Consider the following 21,099-nt stretch of genomic DNA (forward strand, 5'->3'; position numbering starts at 1 on the left):
AGCAAATTCACACCATAGGTTTTAGCCAATAGCATGTGTGAGATACAGGTCACCTGTGTGGACACTGGAGTGTTCTACAGTGCAGAACACATTTTCTTCTCCCCCTTGTGATCCAGACCTCGAGCAGAACAGCCATCTTTCTTGGGAGGCAGAGCCTCTGGCTCTGTGTTTCACAACTGGCGACTGACATCAGTTAACATGAATTGCCTACCCTTCCGTTGCCCACTTAAATGTTCAACGTCCTACACCGGCCTAAACCTGGTAACTTCCAACCCTTGGCACACCCCTTGTGTACCATACACTGAAATATATTCGCTTATTTTACCTAGTTTCCTGTTCTGTCATTTAACGGCAGCCCTGGGTGCCCACTTCCAAGCCCTGACCGCTTGACCTCCTGTACATTGTCATGATAAGCCAGGTGCCACAACCTTCATCCCCCTTCCCTGCCCATGTACAATATACTAACAACAATTAAGGAACAAGGTATTGATCCAACATACATTACTATACTGAAAAATACAAGTATATGCATCAGTGCTGTAGCACCTGTTAAACTTCATGTGGATAGTGACGAATTCAGAATTGAAACAGCAGTCTTAATAAGGGATACCGTATTGTTACCAGACCTATTGTCAGTAATCATAAAAGAATTTTTCAGATCTTTGAACAGCGAAAATGAAGAACAAATACATATTTGAAGTGACTATAGTTTTCAGATGATATTGTAGTATTTGCCTCATTAATGTGTAGGAGGAACTTCACTACATAAAGGAAAACGCTTGCGTGGGTTTTATACTGTGAATAACCACTTTTATTGTACCGCACAAACACAATACATGTATACGTTCACGCGGGAAACGAACACTGGTTGTTTCTTCCAAAGAACCTCACTCGCAAAGAGTATGTTTCAGTGTCCTGTCGACTATCGACTTGTCACTCCCATACAGCCCCCTCCACACACACACCTCACCCCCCACCCCCAAAGTGCGGAGCACCCGATATGGTGGGGTACTTAAACTTCACCTCTCGGCCTGCCCGAGTGCGGGTGTGGGTGCTGCTTGATGATTCCGCTGCTGCATTAAGTCCCCTGGTGTGGAGCTCCGGTGGGTCACAGCTGTCTGGCTCTGCGGAAGGTGTGGGTTCGTTGCGAGTTGTGTCTGAAGTTGTCTGTGAGACTGCAGTCGGTGCTGTCATTGTCCAAGTGGGTTTTACCCGCTCAATGGAAACCTTGGTCGACTTTCCCTGGAGGAGGATATCCATTGTATGTGTGCCCCGTCCTAGCACTTGGTATGGTCCAGTGTACGGTGGCTGTAATGAATGACATACCAAGTCTGTGCGGAGCATGATGTGGGAACAAGTATCGAGGGACTTGTGTATGAACACTGGGTGCGTGCCATGCTGAGAGGTCGGGGCTGCACGTAGCATCTCTGCCTGCTTCCTCATTTGTTGCAAGAGGTGTGGTAGTTGTGTCTCATCTGGGAGAGGAACTGGCGCAAGGAATTCTGCTGGAACACGTAGTGGTTCTCCATATACCAACTCTGCCGAGGAACAACTGATGTCTGTTTTTAATGTGGTCCGTAACCCCAGCAAAACCAATGGCAACGCTTGAGTCCATGAGTTCTTGTGGCACATCAGGGCAGCCTTTAAAGTCCGGTGCCACCTTTCCACCAAATCATTGCTGACCAGGGTGGGAGCTAGTTGTCCGGTTTCGTTGGAAGTCGCAGAGTTTCGACAGTTGTTGGAACAGTGTCGACTCGAATTGGCGTCCTTGGTCAGTGGTAATAAAAAATGGGCACCCAAAATGAGCTACCCAAGTTTCCAAGAATGCCCGTGCAGTAGTCTATGCAGAAATGTCCCTGATTGGTGTAGCCTGTGCCCACCGTGTGCTGCAACGATCCACTGCCGTAAACAAGTACCTGTAACCTTCCGATGGGGGGAGGGGTCCAATCAAGTCAATGTGTACATGCCCAAAACATGCTGTTGGGGTTGGGAATTGTCCTACTGGATCATGAACATGGCGTCCCACTTTTCTACATTGACACTGATAGCAGCTGGGGGCCCACTCCCGTGTATTTTTCTTGATTGAAGGCCACACAAAACGGTCTGTCACTAACTTCACTGAGGCATTGATTCCTGGGTGTGCCAGGTTGTGAATGCTGTCAAATACCTTTCGTCGGAACTGGGGGGTGATGTATGGGCATGTTCTAACTATGGAGGTGTCGCACCATACCTTAACTGGGCTGCAGGGGACGTCCACAAGTTGTAAACGTAGGCCAGTGGACGGGTCCACCAACAAGGACTGCAGCTGCGCATCTGGAGCCTGTGCCCTTGCCAATTCAGAATAATCCAACATGGGACTTATCCCGTTAATGCGCGAGAAATAGTCTGCCACAATGTTGTCGGCACCATGGATGTGACGCACGTCTGTCGAAAACTGGCATATAAACTCGATATGGCGGGCCTGGTGTGGGGAACATGAATCGCTGATTTTGTAGAAAGCTGCCACGAGAGGTTTATGGTCGGTGTATATTGTGAATTGCCTGCCCTCAACGAAAGGGTGGAGGTGCCTGACACTTTCATACATTCCGAGGAGTTCCCTGTCGTATGCACTCCAACGAGTTTGACTCATCTGTAGTTTTTGTGAGAAAAAACGTAGTGGCTGCCAATGACCCTTCACTCTCTGGTGCAGTGCTGCAGCGATTGCAACATGTCTTGCGTCGACTACTAGGGCTAGCTGAGCTCCTGGTGCAGGGTGTGCAAGCCCCACTGCGTTGTGAAGGCTGTTTTGCAGTGCCTTGAAAGCTGAGTCCATCTTGGGTGTCCATGGGAGGGGGCGCTTGCCAATTTTGTTGTGTCCGACCAAGGCATTGTTCAGTGGTGTCTGGATTGCTGCTGTTCCGGGGAGGTGGCGACGATAGAAATTTATCATTCCTAGGAATCGTCGGAGATCGTGGTAGTTTTGAGGCCGTGGTAGGGTACGCAACAACTCCAGCTTCTCAGGCAGTGGGAGAATGCCCTGGGCTGACACTTTATAACCCAGGAAGGTCACCACGGGTTCCCCAAACACGCACTTCTCCTTGTTAAGTGTTATTCCATGAGCACTAAGCCTACTTTGCACCTCATTTACGTGTTTCTGATGGTCAGAAACATTTCCCGAAAACACCAAAATATCGTCTAAATAGGCGAAACAATATGGTAGCCCTCTTAGCATGCTGTCTAGAAACCGTTGCCATGTTTGGGCACATTTTTCAGCCCGAATGGCATCACCAAAAATTCAAACAGCCCGAATGGGGTTGTCACTGCAGTCTTTGGTATGTCCTGCTCTGCCATTGGGATCTGATTATAAGCCTTACGGCAATCTAAAACACTGAATATTGTTGCCCCGGCCAGTGAATGGGTGAAATACTGTATATGTGGCACAGGGTATCTGTCTGGAACAGTTCAGGCATTCAAAGCTCGATAATCCCCACACAGGCGCCATGACCTATTCTTTTTATGGGCAAGGTGCAGAGGAGAGGACCACGGACTGTTGCATGGCTGTATAGTTCCTTCATGTAGCATCTCGTTGAAAATGGTCTTGGTTTCCCACAAACGATCAGGTGCAAGCCTGCGAACGCATGAGGAGACTGGTGGGCCTGGAGTCGTACGGATGTGGTGCACCATCTCATGTTTCGCTCTGTTCTTTCTTGTTCCATGTTGTGGCTTGGGTGTCACCTTTGCGGTTGAAACAGCAGGAGCCTGTTGTTGTGCCGTCAAATGTTTTGATGTCATTTGAGTCATCTGCAGTTCAGATTCCTTCGCCGCTATGGTGTCCTCCCAGGTGGGTGCACTGAGGTTATCTACCCTTGGGCAGGCATGAGAGGTCGGACGTGCTTGTATTCCCGGGATAACCCATCCATTGGCAGAATTTATGAGTTGTGACTTGTGTAAATCCACAGACAATGCATGTTTTACCAGGAAATCAGCACCTAGTATAGGTTGGTCGCTATCAGCCATAACGAAGGTCCAGTTGCATTTTTCTGGTAGCTCAATGTCCACTGCCAGTGTTTTCTGTCCATATGTGTGGATGACTGAATCGTTGACTACTTTCAAAGTGGTCTCTTCAGCACGTTTGAAGGGAAGAAATTTACAGGCAGAGTGCTGACATCTGAGCCGGAGTCAACCAAAAACATCCATCCTATAGATCGATCAGGAACGAAAAGTCTTTGTGAAGTTGCTTACCTTACAGCTGTGGGATAAGTCGATCCGCATAACATAGGCTCTGGCTGAAACGGGGGTGTTCTCCTCCCATGCGTCTGTGAGTTTAGGCGCAGTTGCTTGTTGTCACGGTCGGCTGTGCCTAAAGCAGGCCGTGGGATGCGTTTGGGTGCGAGCACGGCGCCGTACACTTCGTCGCTTGTGCGCCGAAATGCTGGTGGAACCAGCAATAACCGGTGCCGTTGTTTACGTGATGCGGCGGATGCGTTGGCACACCTGCGGAGGTAACTGCTGTCGCCAGATGTGCACAAGTAATGTGTCTGAGAACACCATAGCACATAAATGCCGGTAAAAGTCTGAAGGTGACCCATCACCGTGTTTCTCGTGGTACAGGAGCTGTGTTTTCCGCTGGTCCACAGGTTTTGTGCAATGCGAAATTAACGCAGTCTTTGAGGGTGGCGTAGGCTTTTGTGGTGAGGGTTGCATAATTATATCCGATACCACTGACGATGCACGTTGGTCCAGGTTGCACATCACTATCGTGAACTGTTCAAAATCATCGACTATTTGTTGCTGCACGAAAATGTTCTCCATAATAGCAAACCAAATTTTCGGACGTTCGGGAACGAAAGGTGTGGGCCAAATTTGTAACCGCGACACGGGTGGGCCACGATAACCGGCGAATGGATAGTGTGAAACTCGTGGGAGCAGCACCGACGCGGGTGATGAAAACACTAGCACATTTGGTCTGATATTGGTGTGTCCTGCGGGCTGGTTATGCGAGGCAATATCCTGTGGCAGCAGTGCGGGAACCGCTGGCACACGCAGCGCGGTTGGAAACGTAATGTCGTGGACGAAGTCGGTATGAGATGTAGAAATCTGTGGCATTGTGAACTGAGGGGTTTGGTGCATCGTGTCGAGCTTCTTCTTGATATTCTGGATGACGCCGTCGATGTCGCGGAAGGGGTTCTGTGCAGATGACATGTCGATACGAGATGTCACGGAAAATGTCTAAAAAAAACTTGTCTACAGTCACACCGCTTAGTTATGGGGTCACCACTTATGTAGGGGTAACTCCACTACATAAAGGAAAACGATTACATGGGTTTTATACTGTGAATAACCACTTTTATTGTACCACACAAACACAATACATACATACGTTCACGCGGGAAACGAACACTGGTTGTTTCCTCCAAAGAACCTCACTCGCAAAGAGAATGTTTCAGTGTCCTGTCCACTATTGACTTGTCACTCCCACAAATGAAAGAATTCATCAGAAAAACTTTGAAAGTAGTTCCGAAAGACTACAGTTATTAACCACAGACATACAAAAATAAAGTAGTACTAATTAATATTAAAGTCACTGGACTTGTTTACGAGTTTTTATATTTATGGCAGTTGAAGACCATGACTGCTTGAAGAGGTAGAGAAATAAAATGAAAAATTGAAAAGGCCCAGAATGCTTAAGTGAACTAAATAGGTTGCTTCCCAACCCTAACATATAAAAACAGACCTTACAATCAGTGTGCATTACCAGGATTTGACTGATATCAGTGAAAAGTGAATTCATAATGCAAAACTGAGGGCTTTTTAAGAGAGACACTCATCTAAGGATTATCGGGAAAGAAAATGAAATCAATCAAATGATCAGACAGTGGGAGTCATAACCTAATTGGGACTGTAATGGAAGTGTGTGTGTGTGTGTGTGTGTGTGTGTGTGTGTGTGTGTGTGTGTGTGTGTGTGTAAGAGAGAGAGAGAGACAGAGAGAGAGATGTAGCAGGACAAATGACTCATATTAGAGGTTGATGTACATTCGTAAATGATATGAACATTTGGGTGTAGGAGTCTAACTCTAGAAACACTTGCAAAAGGAAGATCAGGGTTTAAGGACCTGACAAAAGAGAGGTCTCAAAGCTGGGTCATGTATTCAAATTGAACAAAGATGGGAGAAAGAAATTGTTTGTGCTCCTTTCAAAGGAACCATCCTATCATTTTTGTCCAGTAATACAAGGAAAAACTAAATCGCAATGATTGGGTGAGAATTTGAACTTCTCTCTCCTTGAATACAAGTCCAGTATGCCTACGTGTTGAATTGGAAACAATATACAACAGTTCGAGGACATGCATAATACTCAGTACGCAGATTTTTTTACAAAGTAATTTAATTGAATAGATAAATAAAAAAAATCTACTCACCAAGTGGCAGCAGAACGTACACATGAAAGAAGGTTAGATTATGATTAGACGAGCTTTCGGAGCCAGTGGATCTCGAGGCAGAAGAGTTGAGGGGGAAGGAAGAGGGGTGAAAGAAAAGGACTGGAGAGGTCCAGAAAAGGGGGTGGATTTTGGGAAGGTCACCCAAAACCACAGATCAAGGGAGGCTTACTGCAAGGGATGAAAAGGAAAGACTGTTGGTGACTGCGTTGGATGAAATTTGAAAACCTGAGAGCTTTAGGTATAAGACAGATTACTGCTTAAACACCATGTATGAGTTAATAAGAGTGAAAAGCTAAGTACATTGTACATAACAGAGGTGGGAGGGAGATGGTGAAAAATAGACAGGTAAGACAATGAAATATATAGAAAAATAAACTAAGCTAAGAAAAGAATAGTTACTGTGAAGAAATGCTGAGAAGGAAGAAATTAATGTAAATGAGGCCAGGTGGATGGCAAGAACCAAGGACATGTTGTAGTGCTAGTTCCCACCTGCGGAGTTCTGAGAAACTGGTGTCTGGGGAAAGAATCCAGATTGCGCATGTGGTGAAACAGGTACCGAGATGACAGTTGTCATGGTGTAGAGCGTGCTGTGCAGTGCGATATTGCGTGTTGCGTATATACACCCTCTGCCTATGCCCATTCATCCTAAGTGATAAATCGGTGGTAGTGCCAATGTAAAAGGCCAAACAGTGTTTACATACAGCTGGTACATGACGTATCATTTCACAGGTGGCTCTCGATTTGATAGTTTGTTTTTCCAGTTACAGGGCTGCTATAGTTGGCAGTAGGATAGTGCATAGGGCAATTCTTGCAGTGAGGACAGTCACTGTGGTAGGAGCCATAGGATAAGGATGTGGGTGCAGAGGGAGCATAGGGTTTGACAAGAATATTCCAGAGATTGGGAAGGCGATGAATAACTATTTTAGGTGTAGAATTTCAGACAGAATGGGTCTCATTTCAGGGCATGATTTTAGGAAGCCATGGTCCTGTCGAAGTAGCTGATTAATACATTCGAGGCCAGTATAATACTGAGTTACCAGTGGTGTGCTCCGAAGTTGTTTTTAGGAGGGATCAGGAGTACCAGGATTGGATGTGATGGCCTAGGAAATCTGCTTTTGAACTAGGGTGATGGGGTAATTATGTGCAGTGAAGGCCAAGATGAAAATGGTGGTGTATTGCTGTAAAGAGTCTTCATCTGAACAAATATGTTCGCCTCAAATGCCAAGGCTGTAGGAGAGGGAATATTTGACATGGAAAGGATGTCAACTGTCAAAATGTGAGTCCATATTGTAAAGAAGTCATCAATGTATCTGAACCAAACCAGGGGCTGAAGACTCGTGGATACCAAGAAAGCCCCCTCCAAGCAACCCGTGAAAAGGTTGGCATAGGAAGGAGCCATCCTGGTTCCCATGGTCATACCCCTGATCTGTTTGTATGTCAGCCCCTCAGAGGTGATTAAGGTGAGTAGCAAGGATGTCATAGTTTGGAATCAGGTGGTTGTTGACTGAGGAAAGTTCAGTAGCAGCAGACCATGTACGTGGGGGATGTTAGTATACAGGGAGGTGGCATCAATGGTGACAAGTAAAGTGTGTCATGGGAGTGAGATGGGCACAAATATCAGATGATATAGGAAATGGTTTTTATTTATTTATTTATTTATTGTTCTGTGGGACCAAATTAAGGAGAAGTGTCCATGGTCATGGAACGAGTCAATACATGAAATTATAATACGATATTAGAAACAGATAAAATGAAATATAAAAAAACATATTCAGGTGGCAAGTTGTAAGTTTAAATGAAGAAAATCAACAATCTAACACTGGAATTTGCTTAATTTTTTAGCTCTTCCAGGAGCTCCTCGACAGAATAGAAGGAGTGAGCCATGAGGAAACTCTTCAGTTTAGACTTAAAAGAGTTTGGGCTACTGCTAAGATTTTTGAGTTCTTGTGGTGGCTTATTGAAAATGGATGCAGCAGAATACTGCACTCCTTTCTGCACAAGAGTCAAGGAAGTGCATTCTACATGCAGATTTGATTTCTGCCTTGTATTAACTGAGTGAAAGCTGCTAACTCTTGGGAATAGGCTAATATTGCTAACAACAAATGACATTAAAGAAAATATATACTGTGAGGGCAATGTCAGAATTCCCAGATTTTTGAATAGGGGTCGACAAGACGTTCTCGAACTTACACCACATATAGCTCGAACAGCCCGTTTTTGAGCAAAAAATACCCTTTTTGAATCAGAAGAATTACGCCAAAAAATAATACCATACGACATAAGCGTATGAAAATAAGCGAAGTAGACTACTTTTCGTGTTGAAGTGTCACTTATTTCAGATACTGTTCTAATGGTAAATAAAGCAGCATTTAGGTTCTGAACAAGATCCTGGATATGGGCTTTCCACAACAGCTTACTATCTATCCGAACGCCTAGGAACATGAACTGTGTAGCTATGGGCTCACCCCTATCGCCTATCGCAGCAGAAATCTTCATGGAGGCATTTGAGGAAACAGCCCTCCAGTCCGCACCATTACGTCCAAATTGTTGGCTTCGCTATGTCGATGACACTTTCGTCATTTGGCCCCACGGAGAAGAGGAGTTACAGAACTTCCACAAGCGCCTTAACCAACAGCATAGGAATATTCAGTTTACAATGGAAACAGAGAAGAATAGGGTGCTGCCTTTTCTCGACGTGGAAGTTTATCGAAAACCTGATGGTAAACTTGGCCACAAAGTGTACAGGAAACCAACCAGTATGGACAGGTACCTTCACGCCTCCTCCCACCATCACCCCATGCAGAAGAAGTCCGCCCTGCACACGCTAACGAAGAGAGCGTACAGGATAAGCGACGAAGAACATCTGAAGACAGAAATTGAACGCCTCAGGTCCATCTTCGGAACTAATGGCTATGGGAAGCAGACGATAGACAGCACCATGTCGACAAGGGAGAAGACTAATAGGGAAGAGGAGAAGGAGGCACAGAGCATTGCTGTGTTACCATATGTACAAGGGGTCACCGAACGTATTGGCAAAATTCTACGAAAAGCCGACATCAAACCAATTTTCCAAAGCAGAAACAAAATATCAGACATGCTCGGTTCTACCAAGGATGCAGTTGACAAACTACACACAGCTGGCATGTATGAAATTGGTTGTGCGTGTGGATTAGTCTACATAGGTGAGACGGGACGTCCGATTAGCACAAGGCTCTCGGAACATGAAAGATATATCCGCCTGAAACAACACACTAAGTCAGCAGTGGCGGAACACCGAGACGAGTGCGGGAAACCAATATTTTTTCAAGAAGCCCGCGTCCTGGCGAAACAGCCTCTCACTTTCAAAAGAAAGATTAGAGAGGCGATAGAAATAGCCAAAAGACCCGCCAACATGAATAGAGAGGACGGGTACAAGCTTCCGAGGTCTTGGCTGCCTGCAATAGCAGGGCTACGGAGCGGCGGCAGAGCCGTGGCTGCCCATGCAGACACGCGGAGAGCCGCAGTAGTGGTCGCGAGCACACAAAGCAATGGCACGCCGCAGCCGGCTTCTGGACAGCATGTAAACAGTGTGACGTCACAGCCATCACCTGTTCGCTATTCGTCCGTCTCCTCCAATGGGGTGGATTAATATAAAGACCAATAGAAAACAGCTATTTCAGCCAATGACAGATAATAAAGGAAACACCAATAAACCATACCTTTCACCCCTCCCCCTCCTCCTTTTACAGCCAATCAAGTAACGACACGGTTTTCTCGTGAAGCTATTTAAGGAACCAAGTGTGTTTCATTCAGCAGTTTAACGTAAGGCCCTGATGAAGGCTAGCTGCAATGCTGGCCGAAACGTTGGCGCATTTTAACTTATGACGATGCGGTCTGATACCCTGAAGAATTTTATTGAAGATGAACTGTTTCATCTCGCTTATAATATGCCTATTCTGTCTGATCAAAATATCGGTTCTTGTTGAATTGTGAGTTAGAAACTGTAAAAACTGAGTCTTACTGTGATTTAGCATCAAATTATTTTCCACAAGCCACGAACTTATTTTATGAACTACATTATTTGTTACTGTTTCAATATTACACACAAGATCCTTCACTATCAAGCTGGTGTCTTCAGTAAACAGAAATATTTTTGAATTACCTGTGATACTAGAAGGCATATCATTTATATAAATAAGAAACAGCAGTGGCCCCAGCACCAACCCTTGGGGAATGCCCCACTTAACAGTGCCCCATTGGGACTGAACATCACTACCACTCTCAATATTGCGGAGAATTACCCTCTGCTTTCTGTTCTTAAAGTAAGAGGCGAACCAATTGTAAGCTACTCTCCTTACTCCATAATGGTCCAACTTCTGCAGTAATATTTTGTGGTCAACACAGTCAAAAGCCTTCGTTAAATCAAAGAAAACACCTAGCGTTCGCAACCTTTTATTTAATCCGTCCAAAACCTCACAGAGAAAAGAGAATATAGCATTTTCAGTTGTTAAACCATTTCTAAAACCAAACTGAACATTTGACAGCAAATTATGTGAATTTAAATGCTCTAGTAACCTTGTATATACAACCTTCTCGATAACTTTAGCAAACACCGATGGCATAGAAATAGGTCTAAAATTGTCAGCATTATCAATGTCTCCCTTTTTATAAAGTGGTTTCACTACCGAGTACTTTAATCTGTCAGGAAACCGACCACTCCTAAAGGAAAAGTTACAGATATGGCTGAGAACTGGGCTAACATACATAGAAAAATACTTTAGTATTCTGCTACATACCCCGTCATATCCATGAGAGTTCTTGGTCTTTAGTGATTTAATTATTAACTCAATCTCCCTCTTGTCAGTATCATGGAGGAGCATTTCAGGTAACAGTCTCCGAACACTTTTTTCTAAGAGCGCTATATGATTCCCTGTTGGGACTAGGTTTCTATTTAGTTCACCTGCTATATTCAGAAAGTGATTATTAAATACTGTACATATATGTGACTTATCAGTAACACGGACATTCCCACTACGCACTGATTCTATATCCTCGACTTGTCTCTGCAGTCCAGCAACTTCCTTGATACAGGAGGGGAGTCTTTGTACTATGATCTGCAGTTGCTGATCAGCTAAAGCTGATACACGTTTGGTGGGTGCTTTGAAGACAGCAACTATAGGATGGCCAGGGTGATTGGTTTTTGTGAATCTTAGGAAGAAGGGAAAAGGTGGGTGTGGGTGGTTTGGGTGGGATGAGAAGTTCTATGGATTGGGGTGTTAGTCCTTGTGAGGGGCATGAGGTAATAAGGAGGGACTGTAGGTCAGTTTGAATCACAGTGATGGGATCTTGATGGCAGACACCATATAAAGAGGTGTCAGACAGCTGGTATAGAGCTTCACTATCACATCCATTCCTGATACTGCTGACCCCTCCTAAAAACAGTTTTGAAGTACACCACTGGTTACTCAGTACTATACTGGTATGGAACATAATCAGCTACTTTGACAGGGCATGACTTCCCTAAATCATGCTCTTATATGAGATCAGTTCTGTCTGAAATTCTACCCACCACACCTAGAATAGTTTTTTCATCACCCTCGCAATCTCATCAGACCCAATGCACCTTTTGCACCCATCTCCCTACCTTATGGCTCCTACCCCTGTGACCGTCGCCACTGCAAGACTTGCCCTATGCACTCTCCTACCACCACCTATAGCAGCCCTGTAACTGGCAAAACAAATACTATCAAAGAGAGAGCCACCTGTGAAATCAGTCGTATACCAGCTGTTATGTAAACACTGTTCAGCCTTTTACATTGGCATGACTGCCATCAAATTATCAGTCAGGATGAATGGGCATAGGCAGTGGGTGTATACAGACAACACACAATATCCTGTTGTGGAGCATGCTGTACAACATGACAGTCATGACCTCAGAGCCTGTTTCACCACATACGCCATCTGAATTCTTCTCGAATTGTGAAGGATTATTTATGATGAATTTCCTTGGTAACAATATGTCTTGTGATGGTACAGCTAAAATGTGTAGCTCCTTGAAGAGGTACCTACATGAAATCTGTGGATGAACACCACATATTATTCTTACTGATTCTTTTGTGCAATCAATACTTTCTAAGTGATGAGTTACCCAAGAAAATTACTGCTTACAACATTATTGAGTGGAAATATGAAAGATATGTCAGGAGGCTGATACATTTGTTTCCAAGATTAGCAAGTATACGTTGAACAAAAGTAACTGAACTTAATTGTTTGAGTGAACCAAATTTGTTTTGATGAACAGATTTGTACTGCTTGAAAATATTCAAACCAAAATGGTTTATCAGAAATAAAGCAGTTGTTGCACCAGTCAGATAGTGTAAGAAGCAAAGTTTTTAATTTCAATAAATTATATAAACAAGCTATGGTGCTGTACCTCAGGGAGGAACTAAAAATATTTATTTGCGGTTGTGATACTTTGACAATTAGAGCCCACACAACGGATATAATCTCATTGTTTGCTTTGGCCTCAATCAATTCATCTCCCTGTATTTCGTTCCACCCCTCAAGTTTGTTGCTTCTATTAATGTCATAGATCTCATACAATCGCACCCTTCCCTATTTGTCATTTTATATATTCATAACATTTTGTTATTAGTTGATTTATTTATTTTTATCCTTTCTAAATATTGATTCTGGTATCACCAGTTACACTATTCACAACACACTATTCACTTCTTCTTTATAAAGGTGAATGGTAATATAACCTCATTTTCATTCTCTGTCTAGTTGCTTGTATGTTTGATTGTGGTTGTCATTTATAATGAATTGTTAATTACTCAGATGCATTTCCAGTTGCTAAAAGACAAAATATATTCATAGCAGAGTGGTTAACGTGACAGATTTTAATGGAGGGGCCCTATTTGACTCCCAGTACTGGCAGGAATTTTTCCTTGTTGAGAGAGCTGGACCCTGGTGCACTCAGCCATGTGATGCCAATTGAGAAGCTACCTCATTGAGAGGTAGTGGCTGATAGAAGGTAAGGCTCCAAGGTTGGAACATTGACAATGGCCGGGAGTGTGTTGTGCTGGCCCCATGCACCTCCATACCACTTCTGATGATGAATGACAGCCTGATATTGCATCTCCATTTATTTTTGTAGGGCTACTGAAAAACATCTATGTGATGAACTGTTCTATTTCATACAAACCCAAAAGTTACCAACAGCTTTTAAAGTTGCCAATACCAAAGAAAGCATCTGAAAACAGGTTTGAACACTATAAGACCCATAGTTTGCTCCCAAGACCTTGAAGACCACTACCATTTTAGGAGGATCGAAGTCAGGATAGATTCATTGATTACAAAGAACCAATTGTGCTCTAGAAGAGATGTGTGCACAAGAGAAGCAATACTCAGTTTCTGATAAATTCTTGAGAAAAGACTAAAGAAGCTCAAGATGTAAAAAAAACCTTTTGATAGGGTAGACTGGTGACAGCTTTTTGAATATGCTGAAAGTGGTATTAAGTATGAGGAGAGAAGAGTATTGCAGAGACTGTATAGTGAAGAGGTGGCTGTGATAAGATGTGGAGAACATCAAGGAGAAGCTAATGTTAAGCAGGGTGTGTGGCAGAGGTATTTAATACCTTCAGGCTTGTTCAACAGATACATTCAGTGGGTAACAGATGAAGTCAGAAAGAAAGTAGGAGCTACAGGAGTAATTAAAAGTCCATTATAAGAAAATAGACATGTTTAGAGTTGCTGATGATATTGCAATGTAATGTGAAGATGCAGAACATTTAGAAGTGATGCTGGCCAGATGGAAATCGCCCTTAGCTCATCTTAACATGAAAATTAGTAAAGCTGAAACAAAAATCATAGTGGTGAGTAGGCAAAACACCTTTGCTTAGTGCTCAATTAACAGTGAGTGACTGTAGACAGTTGAACGCTTTCTTTACCTAGGGAGTAAAAAGAAGGATATTGCAAGCCAAATCTACCTGACAAAAGTCGTTTTTAACAACAGAAGCAAAACTTACCACATCCAGCTGCATAGACAAACATGTCTGGCATGTGATGCTACTGCAGAACGCTAAAGATAGTGTGGATAGACAAGGTATGAAATGAGGAGGTGCTTCCTGAGAGTAGAGGAAGAGAAGCCATGTCTTTGGAAGCTTATCCAATGCATAAGGGACATGTGGTGTGTCCACCTGATGAGACATGATGGTGTCATTAAAAGTATCATCGAAGGCACAGTACACGGACAAGAAGAAGCCCAAAGATGGAAGTGCATTGTGAGCCGCTCCAACCAATCTGACAGCTGAAGTCGTAAGAAGAAGATTTTGTAGGGACTATGACCAGTGTGACTGCACTAATAAATATAGAACCCTTTATTAATTATTTGTGATTTTCTGGTCGGATGAAATGGTGGCTTGTATGTAATTGTGAAATTAAATGTGTGAAAGAGCTTTGATTGAAGTTCTGTTATAATGTTAATGAGTTGACAGAAAAATGTAACTATGTTTTTGTTGCATAATAGATTACACTTGATTTACAAATAATACAATGGAACCTCACTAATTTGGACTAATTGAGTGATTTCCAGCCTGAAGTATAGAACTTTTTTCTAAATTAGTTATCGGAAGTTAAAATTAGGAATATAATGTACAAACAGGATGTTTAAAAAGGACTTTACGACATTAAAAATTCATATAAATTTATTGACAGAAGATATAGAGCTTAAAATGTTAAACTAAAGATATTGTATGTGGCTTCTGTTGGTTATCCTGCACACATCCCATCAGAAGTCAATTTCTTCCCAAACTTGCTGTAGCATTGCAGGTGTAACTTGCTCAATGGCGGTGTAAATTCTTGCTCTAAGTTCAGGTAGAGAAGCTGCACTCGGGGTACAAACACAATATCCTTGATGAATCCCCATTTTAAAAAATCGAGTGGTGTCAGGTCTTAGGGACGTGGGAGCCATGCAATTGGTGCATCATGGCCAATCCATTGACCTGGAAAGCAGTCACTGAGAAAATCTCAGATGTCAGCCAGGTAGTGGGGTGGGCAACATCCTGCATGAAGTAAAGATTTCGTTCTTGGTCCTCCTCATGGATCTGTGGTATCAAAAATTGTTGTAACACATCCATTTATACTATCCTGTCGATGGCTCTTGGTTCTCTCACAAAAAACAGGGTCATACGCTTTGTTCTTGCTCAGTGCACAAAAAATTTTCAGTTTAGGGCTATCATGAATATGTTGGAATGTTTGATGTTGGAATGTTTGATGTGGATTTTCACTGCCCCAAATCCTACAGTTATGTATATTAACCTTGCCACTGAAGTGAAAAGTCGATTCATCAGAAAAGATGATTTTGTCAAAGAAATGTTCATCCTCATATAATTGATTTAACATATCCACATAGAAGTTCTTGTGAGCAATTTTATCAGTGCCTTTTATTGCTTGTACAACCCTCAATCTGTACGGTTTCAAATACAGACAGTTTCTCTACAAACACCAGACAGTCGTATGTGGGATTTGCAGTTCACGAGATGATGCTGGGTCGATTTCGTAGGGCTGTTGACAAAATGTTGTCTCACTCGCTCAACGTCGTCATCAGATGTGCTTGGACAACCTGATGATTTCCCATGTCTTACCGAGCACCCTGTTTCTACAAAACATTTATGCCACTCACAAACTGTATGCCTACTAGGAGGATCTTTAGCATGCCTGGTACAGAAATTATGCTGAACTGTTGTCACTGACGTCGGCTTTCCAAACCAAAACACATGCTCAGGTCCAATAGAGGCAGCCATCTTTAACGTAACTGCCACTAGTGCTCCTTACAGTACGATTTGGCACTAGCGAACTACACAAGACAAAACGTGATGTATTTCGCTACAAATTGACAGTACAGTCAATTCGGTAGGTGCCATGAATTAATTTGTATGAATTTTCAAAGTTTTAAATCCTTTTTGAAACACACTGTATATGTAGTGATTAAATAAAATATAAGTGAACTGCAATATTATGTAAAATACTGCACAGTATATTTAATTTAGAAGTAACCAATGTAATGATATTGCAAAAAGGAACAGTAGGATTAAACAAAGTTAAAATACATATTCAAAGGTTACAGTAAAGCTTGATGTATGCCTAATGTGCATTCATACGAGGGTGGTTAGAAAAGTTCTTGGAACAGAATAGGAAAAAAAAAGTACTTACATCACTTATTTTTTTTTTTTACTTTTCAGTGTAGTCTCCTTGTAGATTAATGCACTTGGTCCACCGATGTTCCAGTGCCTTGATCCCATTATGAAAATGAGTTTCCTCCAGCCTGCAAATTAGTTGTCAACTCCGGCTATCAATTCTTCTTTTGAAGTGAATCTTTGTCCACCAAGAAATATTTTCTGTTTTGGGAAGAGATGGAAGTCTGACGGAGCCATATCAGGTGAATAAGGCAGGTGTGGCAACAATTCATACCTTAGTTAATGTAATTTTGCTATGGCGACAGCATGTGTGTGTGGGCGTGTGTCAAGAGCCGTGGCACCCATCTTGCAGATACTTTTTTCATTTCTAATTCTTCAGTTAAAATGTGATATACCCTTTCAGAGGTCATCTGGGAAGTGTGAGGGATTTCACGCTCTTTCAATTGGCAATCCTCCATGACCATTTTGTGCATTTTTTCAATGATTTCTGGAGTAGTGACACTTGTTGGCTGACCACTGCGTGGACAATCATCTAAGCACTCCTGACAAAATTTAAATTAATTTGTCCTCTTGGTAACAGTTGAATATGAAGGAGCAGTCCCCCAGTGTATTCTGGAAATTGGCATTAATGTCCTTTTCGTTCATACCTTTCTTTACTAAGTATTTAATCACTGCTCGAATCTCAATTTTTTTCCCTCTCCACAAATTACTACGCAGGGACAACAGAGCTACGTCACCGCCACAGCTCTCTTCCAAGAGCACTGATGTGGTGTGTGTTTACAGGCAACAGTCCAATGAATATCACGTGAACAACTCGTTGCATTAGCGCTCACCTCTCGTGGTGATTTCAAGAACTTTTCAAACCACCCTCGTATTACTGTATGTTTCCAAATATGGAAGTCTGAACTGTAGTGAAAATTTATATGCTTCATTTATTGTAAAATGATACATACTTTACCAATTATTTGCTGCTGTCACCTGGTCCACAGCAGCCAAAAAGGCTTCCCACACCATGACACCAGGAGTAACATCACTGTGCCTCTCAAAAACATTGAAAGAACGGGACGTCACCAGGCCACCAGCATGGTTGTCCGGGGTAATGTAGAATAAAATGTGACACCATTCATCGGTGGACCATGCTTCCCAGTCTTAGCATCGTACAGACAAAGGAGTAAATGCGGAACACAATGTGATTCCATTGGTCAGCAGATAAAGCTTCCCACTATCAGCATTTTTCAGACACAGGGGTTAATGGCAGAACACAATATAACACCACTCATCAGCAGATCATGCTTCCCAGTATCAGCATCACTCCAGACACAGTCGTTTTTATTGTGGTGCAAGTGGTAACCTAATCATGGGTCAGTAATTCCCTAGTCCAGCTACTGCTAGACTCCACTAGTGTTGTGGAATGACACAGAATGTTGCAGGGAGGCGATTACTTGTTCTTGGATGGCAGATGCAAATGTGAAGGCGTACGGTGTCCTCCTTTCTTGGCAGTCAGACATGGTCGACCAGAACCTTGACAAAAAGTATGCCTGCCTTCTTGTTCCCATGTAGTCCAACATTGGGCCACTGTCACATCCAAAAGCCACACAAATCTGGATATTCCATGATTTAATCAACAGGTCAAATGGAGACCCACAGCGAGTGCCCTTTCAAACCCTGCCATGTGCTGAAATTAACTGTCTCACATGCATATGTGTCATCTCCATGTCCTTAACTGTAATCATGCAACATTTGACACTGTCGACAACCTTTATATACCCTACCAAGTCTGCCAACAACAGTAATGTATTTCAGTGCCCATTCTACTTGTCACAGAAAATTGCAACTCTTAATCATATACACATCCACCAATGGTGCATGTATGTATGAATTTGCATTGACTTCTGATCAAGTCTTCTGGGTTCTTGACTCTTTTTGTCAGGCAGTATACATTTGAAATTTGTTAAACTTAAGTAACCTAAGGACATCACACACATCCATGCCCAAGCAGGATTCGAACCTGCAACTGTAGCAGTTGTGCGGTTCCAGACTGTAGCACCTAGAACCGCTCCCGGCTGTATGCACGTCAGTTTCCTGTAGCTAGCATCTAAGCATACAGCAAGTGGTGTAGTTTATACTTATAGAAAAATTTCATTTATCATCAGCAACTATATTTTTAATGCCAAACATTAAGTAACTAGTGCTTCAATAAAGCTTTACGTAGTAATAACTAAAATACTGCCACGGTAACTATTAAGTGTATTGAAATAGAATATATGTACCCTCTTAAAGATTATTTTGGTTTCTAAAAAGGTGGGATTGGAACCCTGATTTATTTTAAAGTTATTTTAGCCGGTATACATATGACTTAAGTTGACATATTTGTTTGACATAATGTCTTTCACCGATTTTGATGGAATGTTTCCCTTTGGTTTCAGATCTTTGTGAAGCAAATGTGGTAAGAGCTATTGACAATGTTTTATATGCCCAAGAGTTACGCAAAAATGTACTTTCTGTATTCGGTGAGTCAAGAAAATTGGCCTTTGCTAATTTATCCGATGAGCAACGCAACGAGTCAACATCCCAGAAACCAACTGAAATCCCATTGATTCCTAGCACATCTTCTGGAGAACACATTATGACACAAAATGAATCTTTACAACAGCAAGAATGTCAGTCTGAATCACAAGCTTCCCAATTCATCGAAGATGTTTCCATCAATGAGGAACTGATGAATGCTGTGCACTACATTACTGAACATGTAGAATCTTCACCAAATGATCCAAGTAGCACCTCACAGCAGTTGCAAAATGAAATAATTAATTGTGAACTCTTTTACGAGGGCAACACCACTCCAAGTGTTGCTCAAGAAAATAAAGAGCATATGAAGTGTGAAGTATATTCAGACTACACACATGCTCATTCAATTACAGAACAACAGTCACAACAGACTATTGTTCAGAGTCAGAAGGTGAACCAACGAGCAGGAAAAGTTAAGATTGGTCAGACAACCTACGTGGTGAAAAAGCTTCCCAAAGATGTGCCATTGCCAGCCTTACCTTCCATTGCCAAGAATCGAGAAATACTTGAGAAACTAGTAAATCAGCCCATGCAAAAATTCAAACAATTAGAGTGATGTTTTGTGGTTTATGCCAGATTCCTTAAAGCAAGAACAGATCATCCTCATATATTTTCTGTGACACTACTTTAAAGATTTGTTCTTACTCATGTGGTAAAGTTTCTTCTTTGTACAGGTACATTTACCTGTTATTGAAATGAAAATGTGGAATTGTAGCAAAATATAATTATGTAAGCAATTTGCTCTCTGAATAATCGTTCTCCTGTTTTCCTATAGAGATTTATTACAGTATGAGAACCATTTTCTTTGTGGTGTAGATCTCTTACAACATCCCCTTCAAAAAAGCGTGCTGGTCCTGGATCCGATTGGGTAATGCAATAAAATGTTCTGGAATTACACTTTTTTCTTTTAATTAGATATTTGATAACATAGAAATAATTGCTTACTCAGGCCCCACTTATTTTTGCTGTCACTCATATTGTTGCAGTACTCATAATTTAAATAATTTATTGGCGTCTATAAGAACCACAGTACTGACAACACTGCACTCACAACAGGGCAGTTTATACCAGTGAGGCACTCAGTAACAATTACAGTCAATTATCGGTAATTTGGAACTTGAAGGAGACCATGCACAGTCTGTAAAAGGTAAGTGTAGAAAAATTTTGCTGACAGAATTCCAGAATTTTTTAAACAGACTTCTTATACACAATAATTCTGTGTGGATCTGTGAAATAGCTGGCAACTGCAGATGTTACAGCTTCTAGTTCAGGACATTTTTCATGGAAATGTAGTATGCTTTCTTTAGATCTAAGACTGCAAACTGGCTGCTTAAGAATTTTCACTTATGGCCGCCCATTTAAGCATAAGTTTAGTAATATGAACTACATAAACAGAACCTGCATGTGCTCCAGCTATTACAAGCCATTTTGATCTAATTAAGGTAACTAAATTTTAAGATCCCTATATCTGACCCGTTTTGAGTCTTGTAGCAACATATATTTCCCAAAATTGCAAACAAACAATCTTTTTTGCACATGTAATAAAGAATCCATGGATGGCCCTAATGTTAATAACACATTCCTAAGAAACCTGTGAAGCAGACTTAAAACTCAAGAGCATTCTTTGATTTTGGACTTAAAGGATGTCGAGCTTCTTAAATTCATGGTGCCTTAAGACCGAGTTTAATGCTACTGGCTGCAATCTTGATCTGTATTTATTATTTATTTATTTATTCATTTAAAAATGTTTCCTCCCACTAAACCAATTTCACCAATATTAAGGGTACCTCTGCTTTCCTGGTGGAAGTTTTGCACCATTCAGTGGGTGGAAAATAAAATGGTGGCAGACAGAGTTCAATATATGTTAATGGCTACTAAAAAGTGTGTGAAGGAAGTAGAAAGGGTAAAGAGGAACAGAAGCCAGTAAAACCAATA

At 42.1% G+C, this 21,099-nt stretch overlaps 1 protein-coding gene across 1 annotated transcript in view; it reads left to right on the forward strand.

The window, feature by feature from the left end:
• The window catches only part of LOC126161963 (uncharacterized), a 44,569-nt gene extending 24,782 nt beyond the window's left edge, over positions 1-19,787 (forward strand). The window contains exon 3 of the mRNA XM_049918150.1: positions 19,023-19,787. Coding sequence (XP_049774107.1) covers positions 19,023-19,720 — 698 coding nt within the window. The 3' untranslated portion in view covers positions 19,721-19,787. The remainder of the gene's footprint in view (positions 1-19,022) is intronic.
• Positions 19,788-21,099: the final 1,312 nt, after the last annotated feature.

Source organism: Schistocerca cancellata, chromosome 1 (assembly GCF_023864275.1).
Source record: "Schistocerca cancellata isolate TAMUIC-IGC-003103 chromosome 1, iqSchCanc2.1, whole genome shotgun sequence".
Taxonomy (NCBI): Eukaryota; Metazoa; Arthropoda; class Insecta; order Orthoptera; family Acrididae; genus Schistocerca; species Schistocerca cancellata.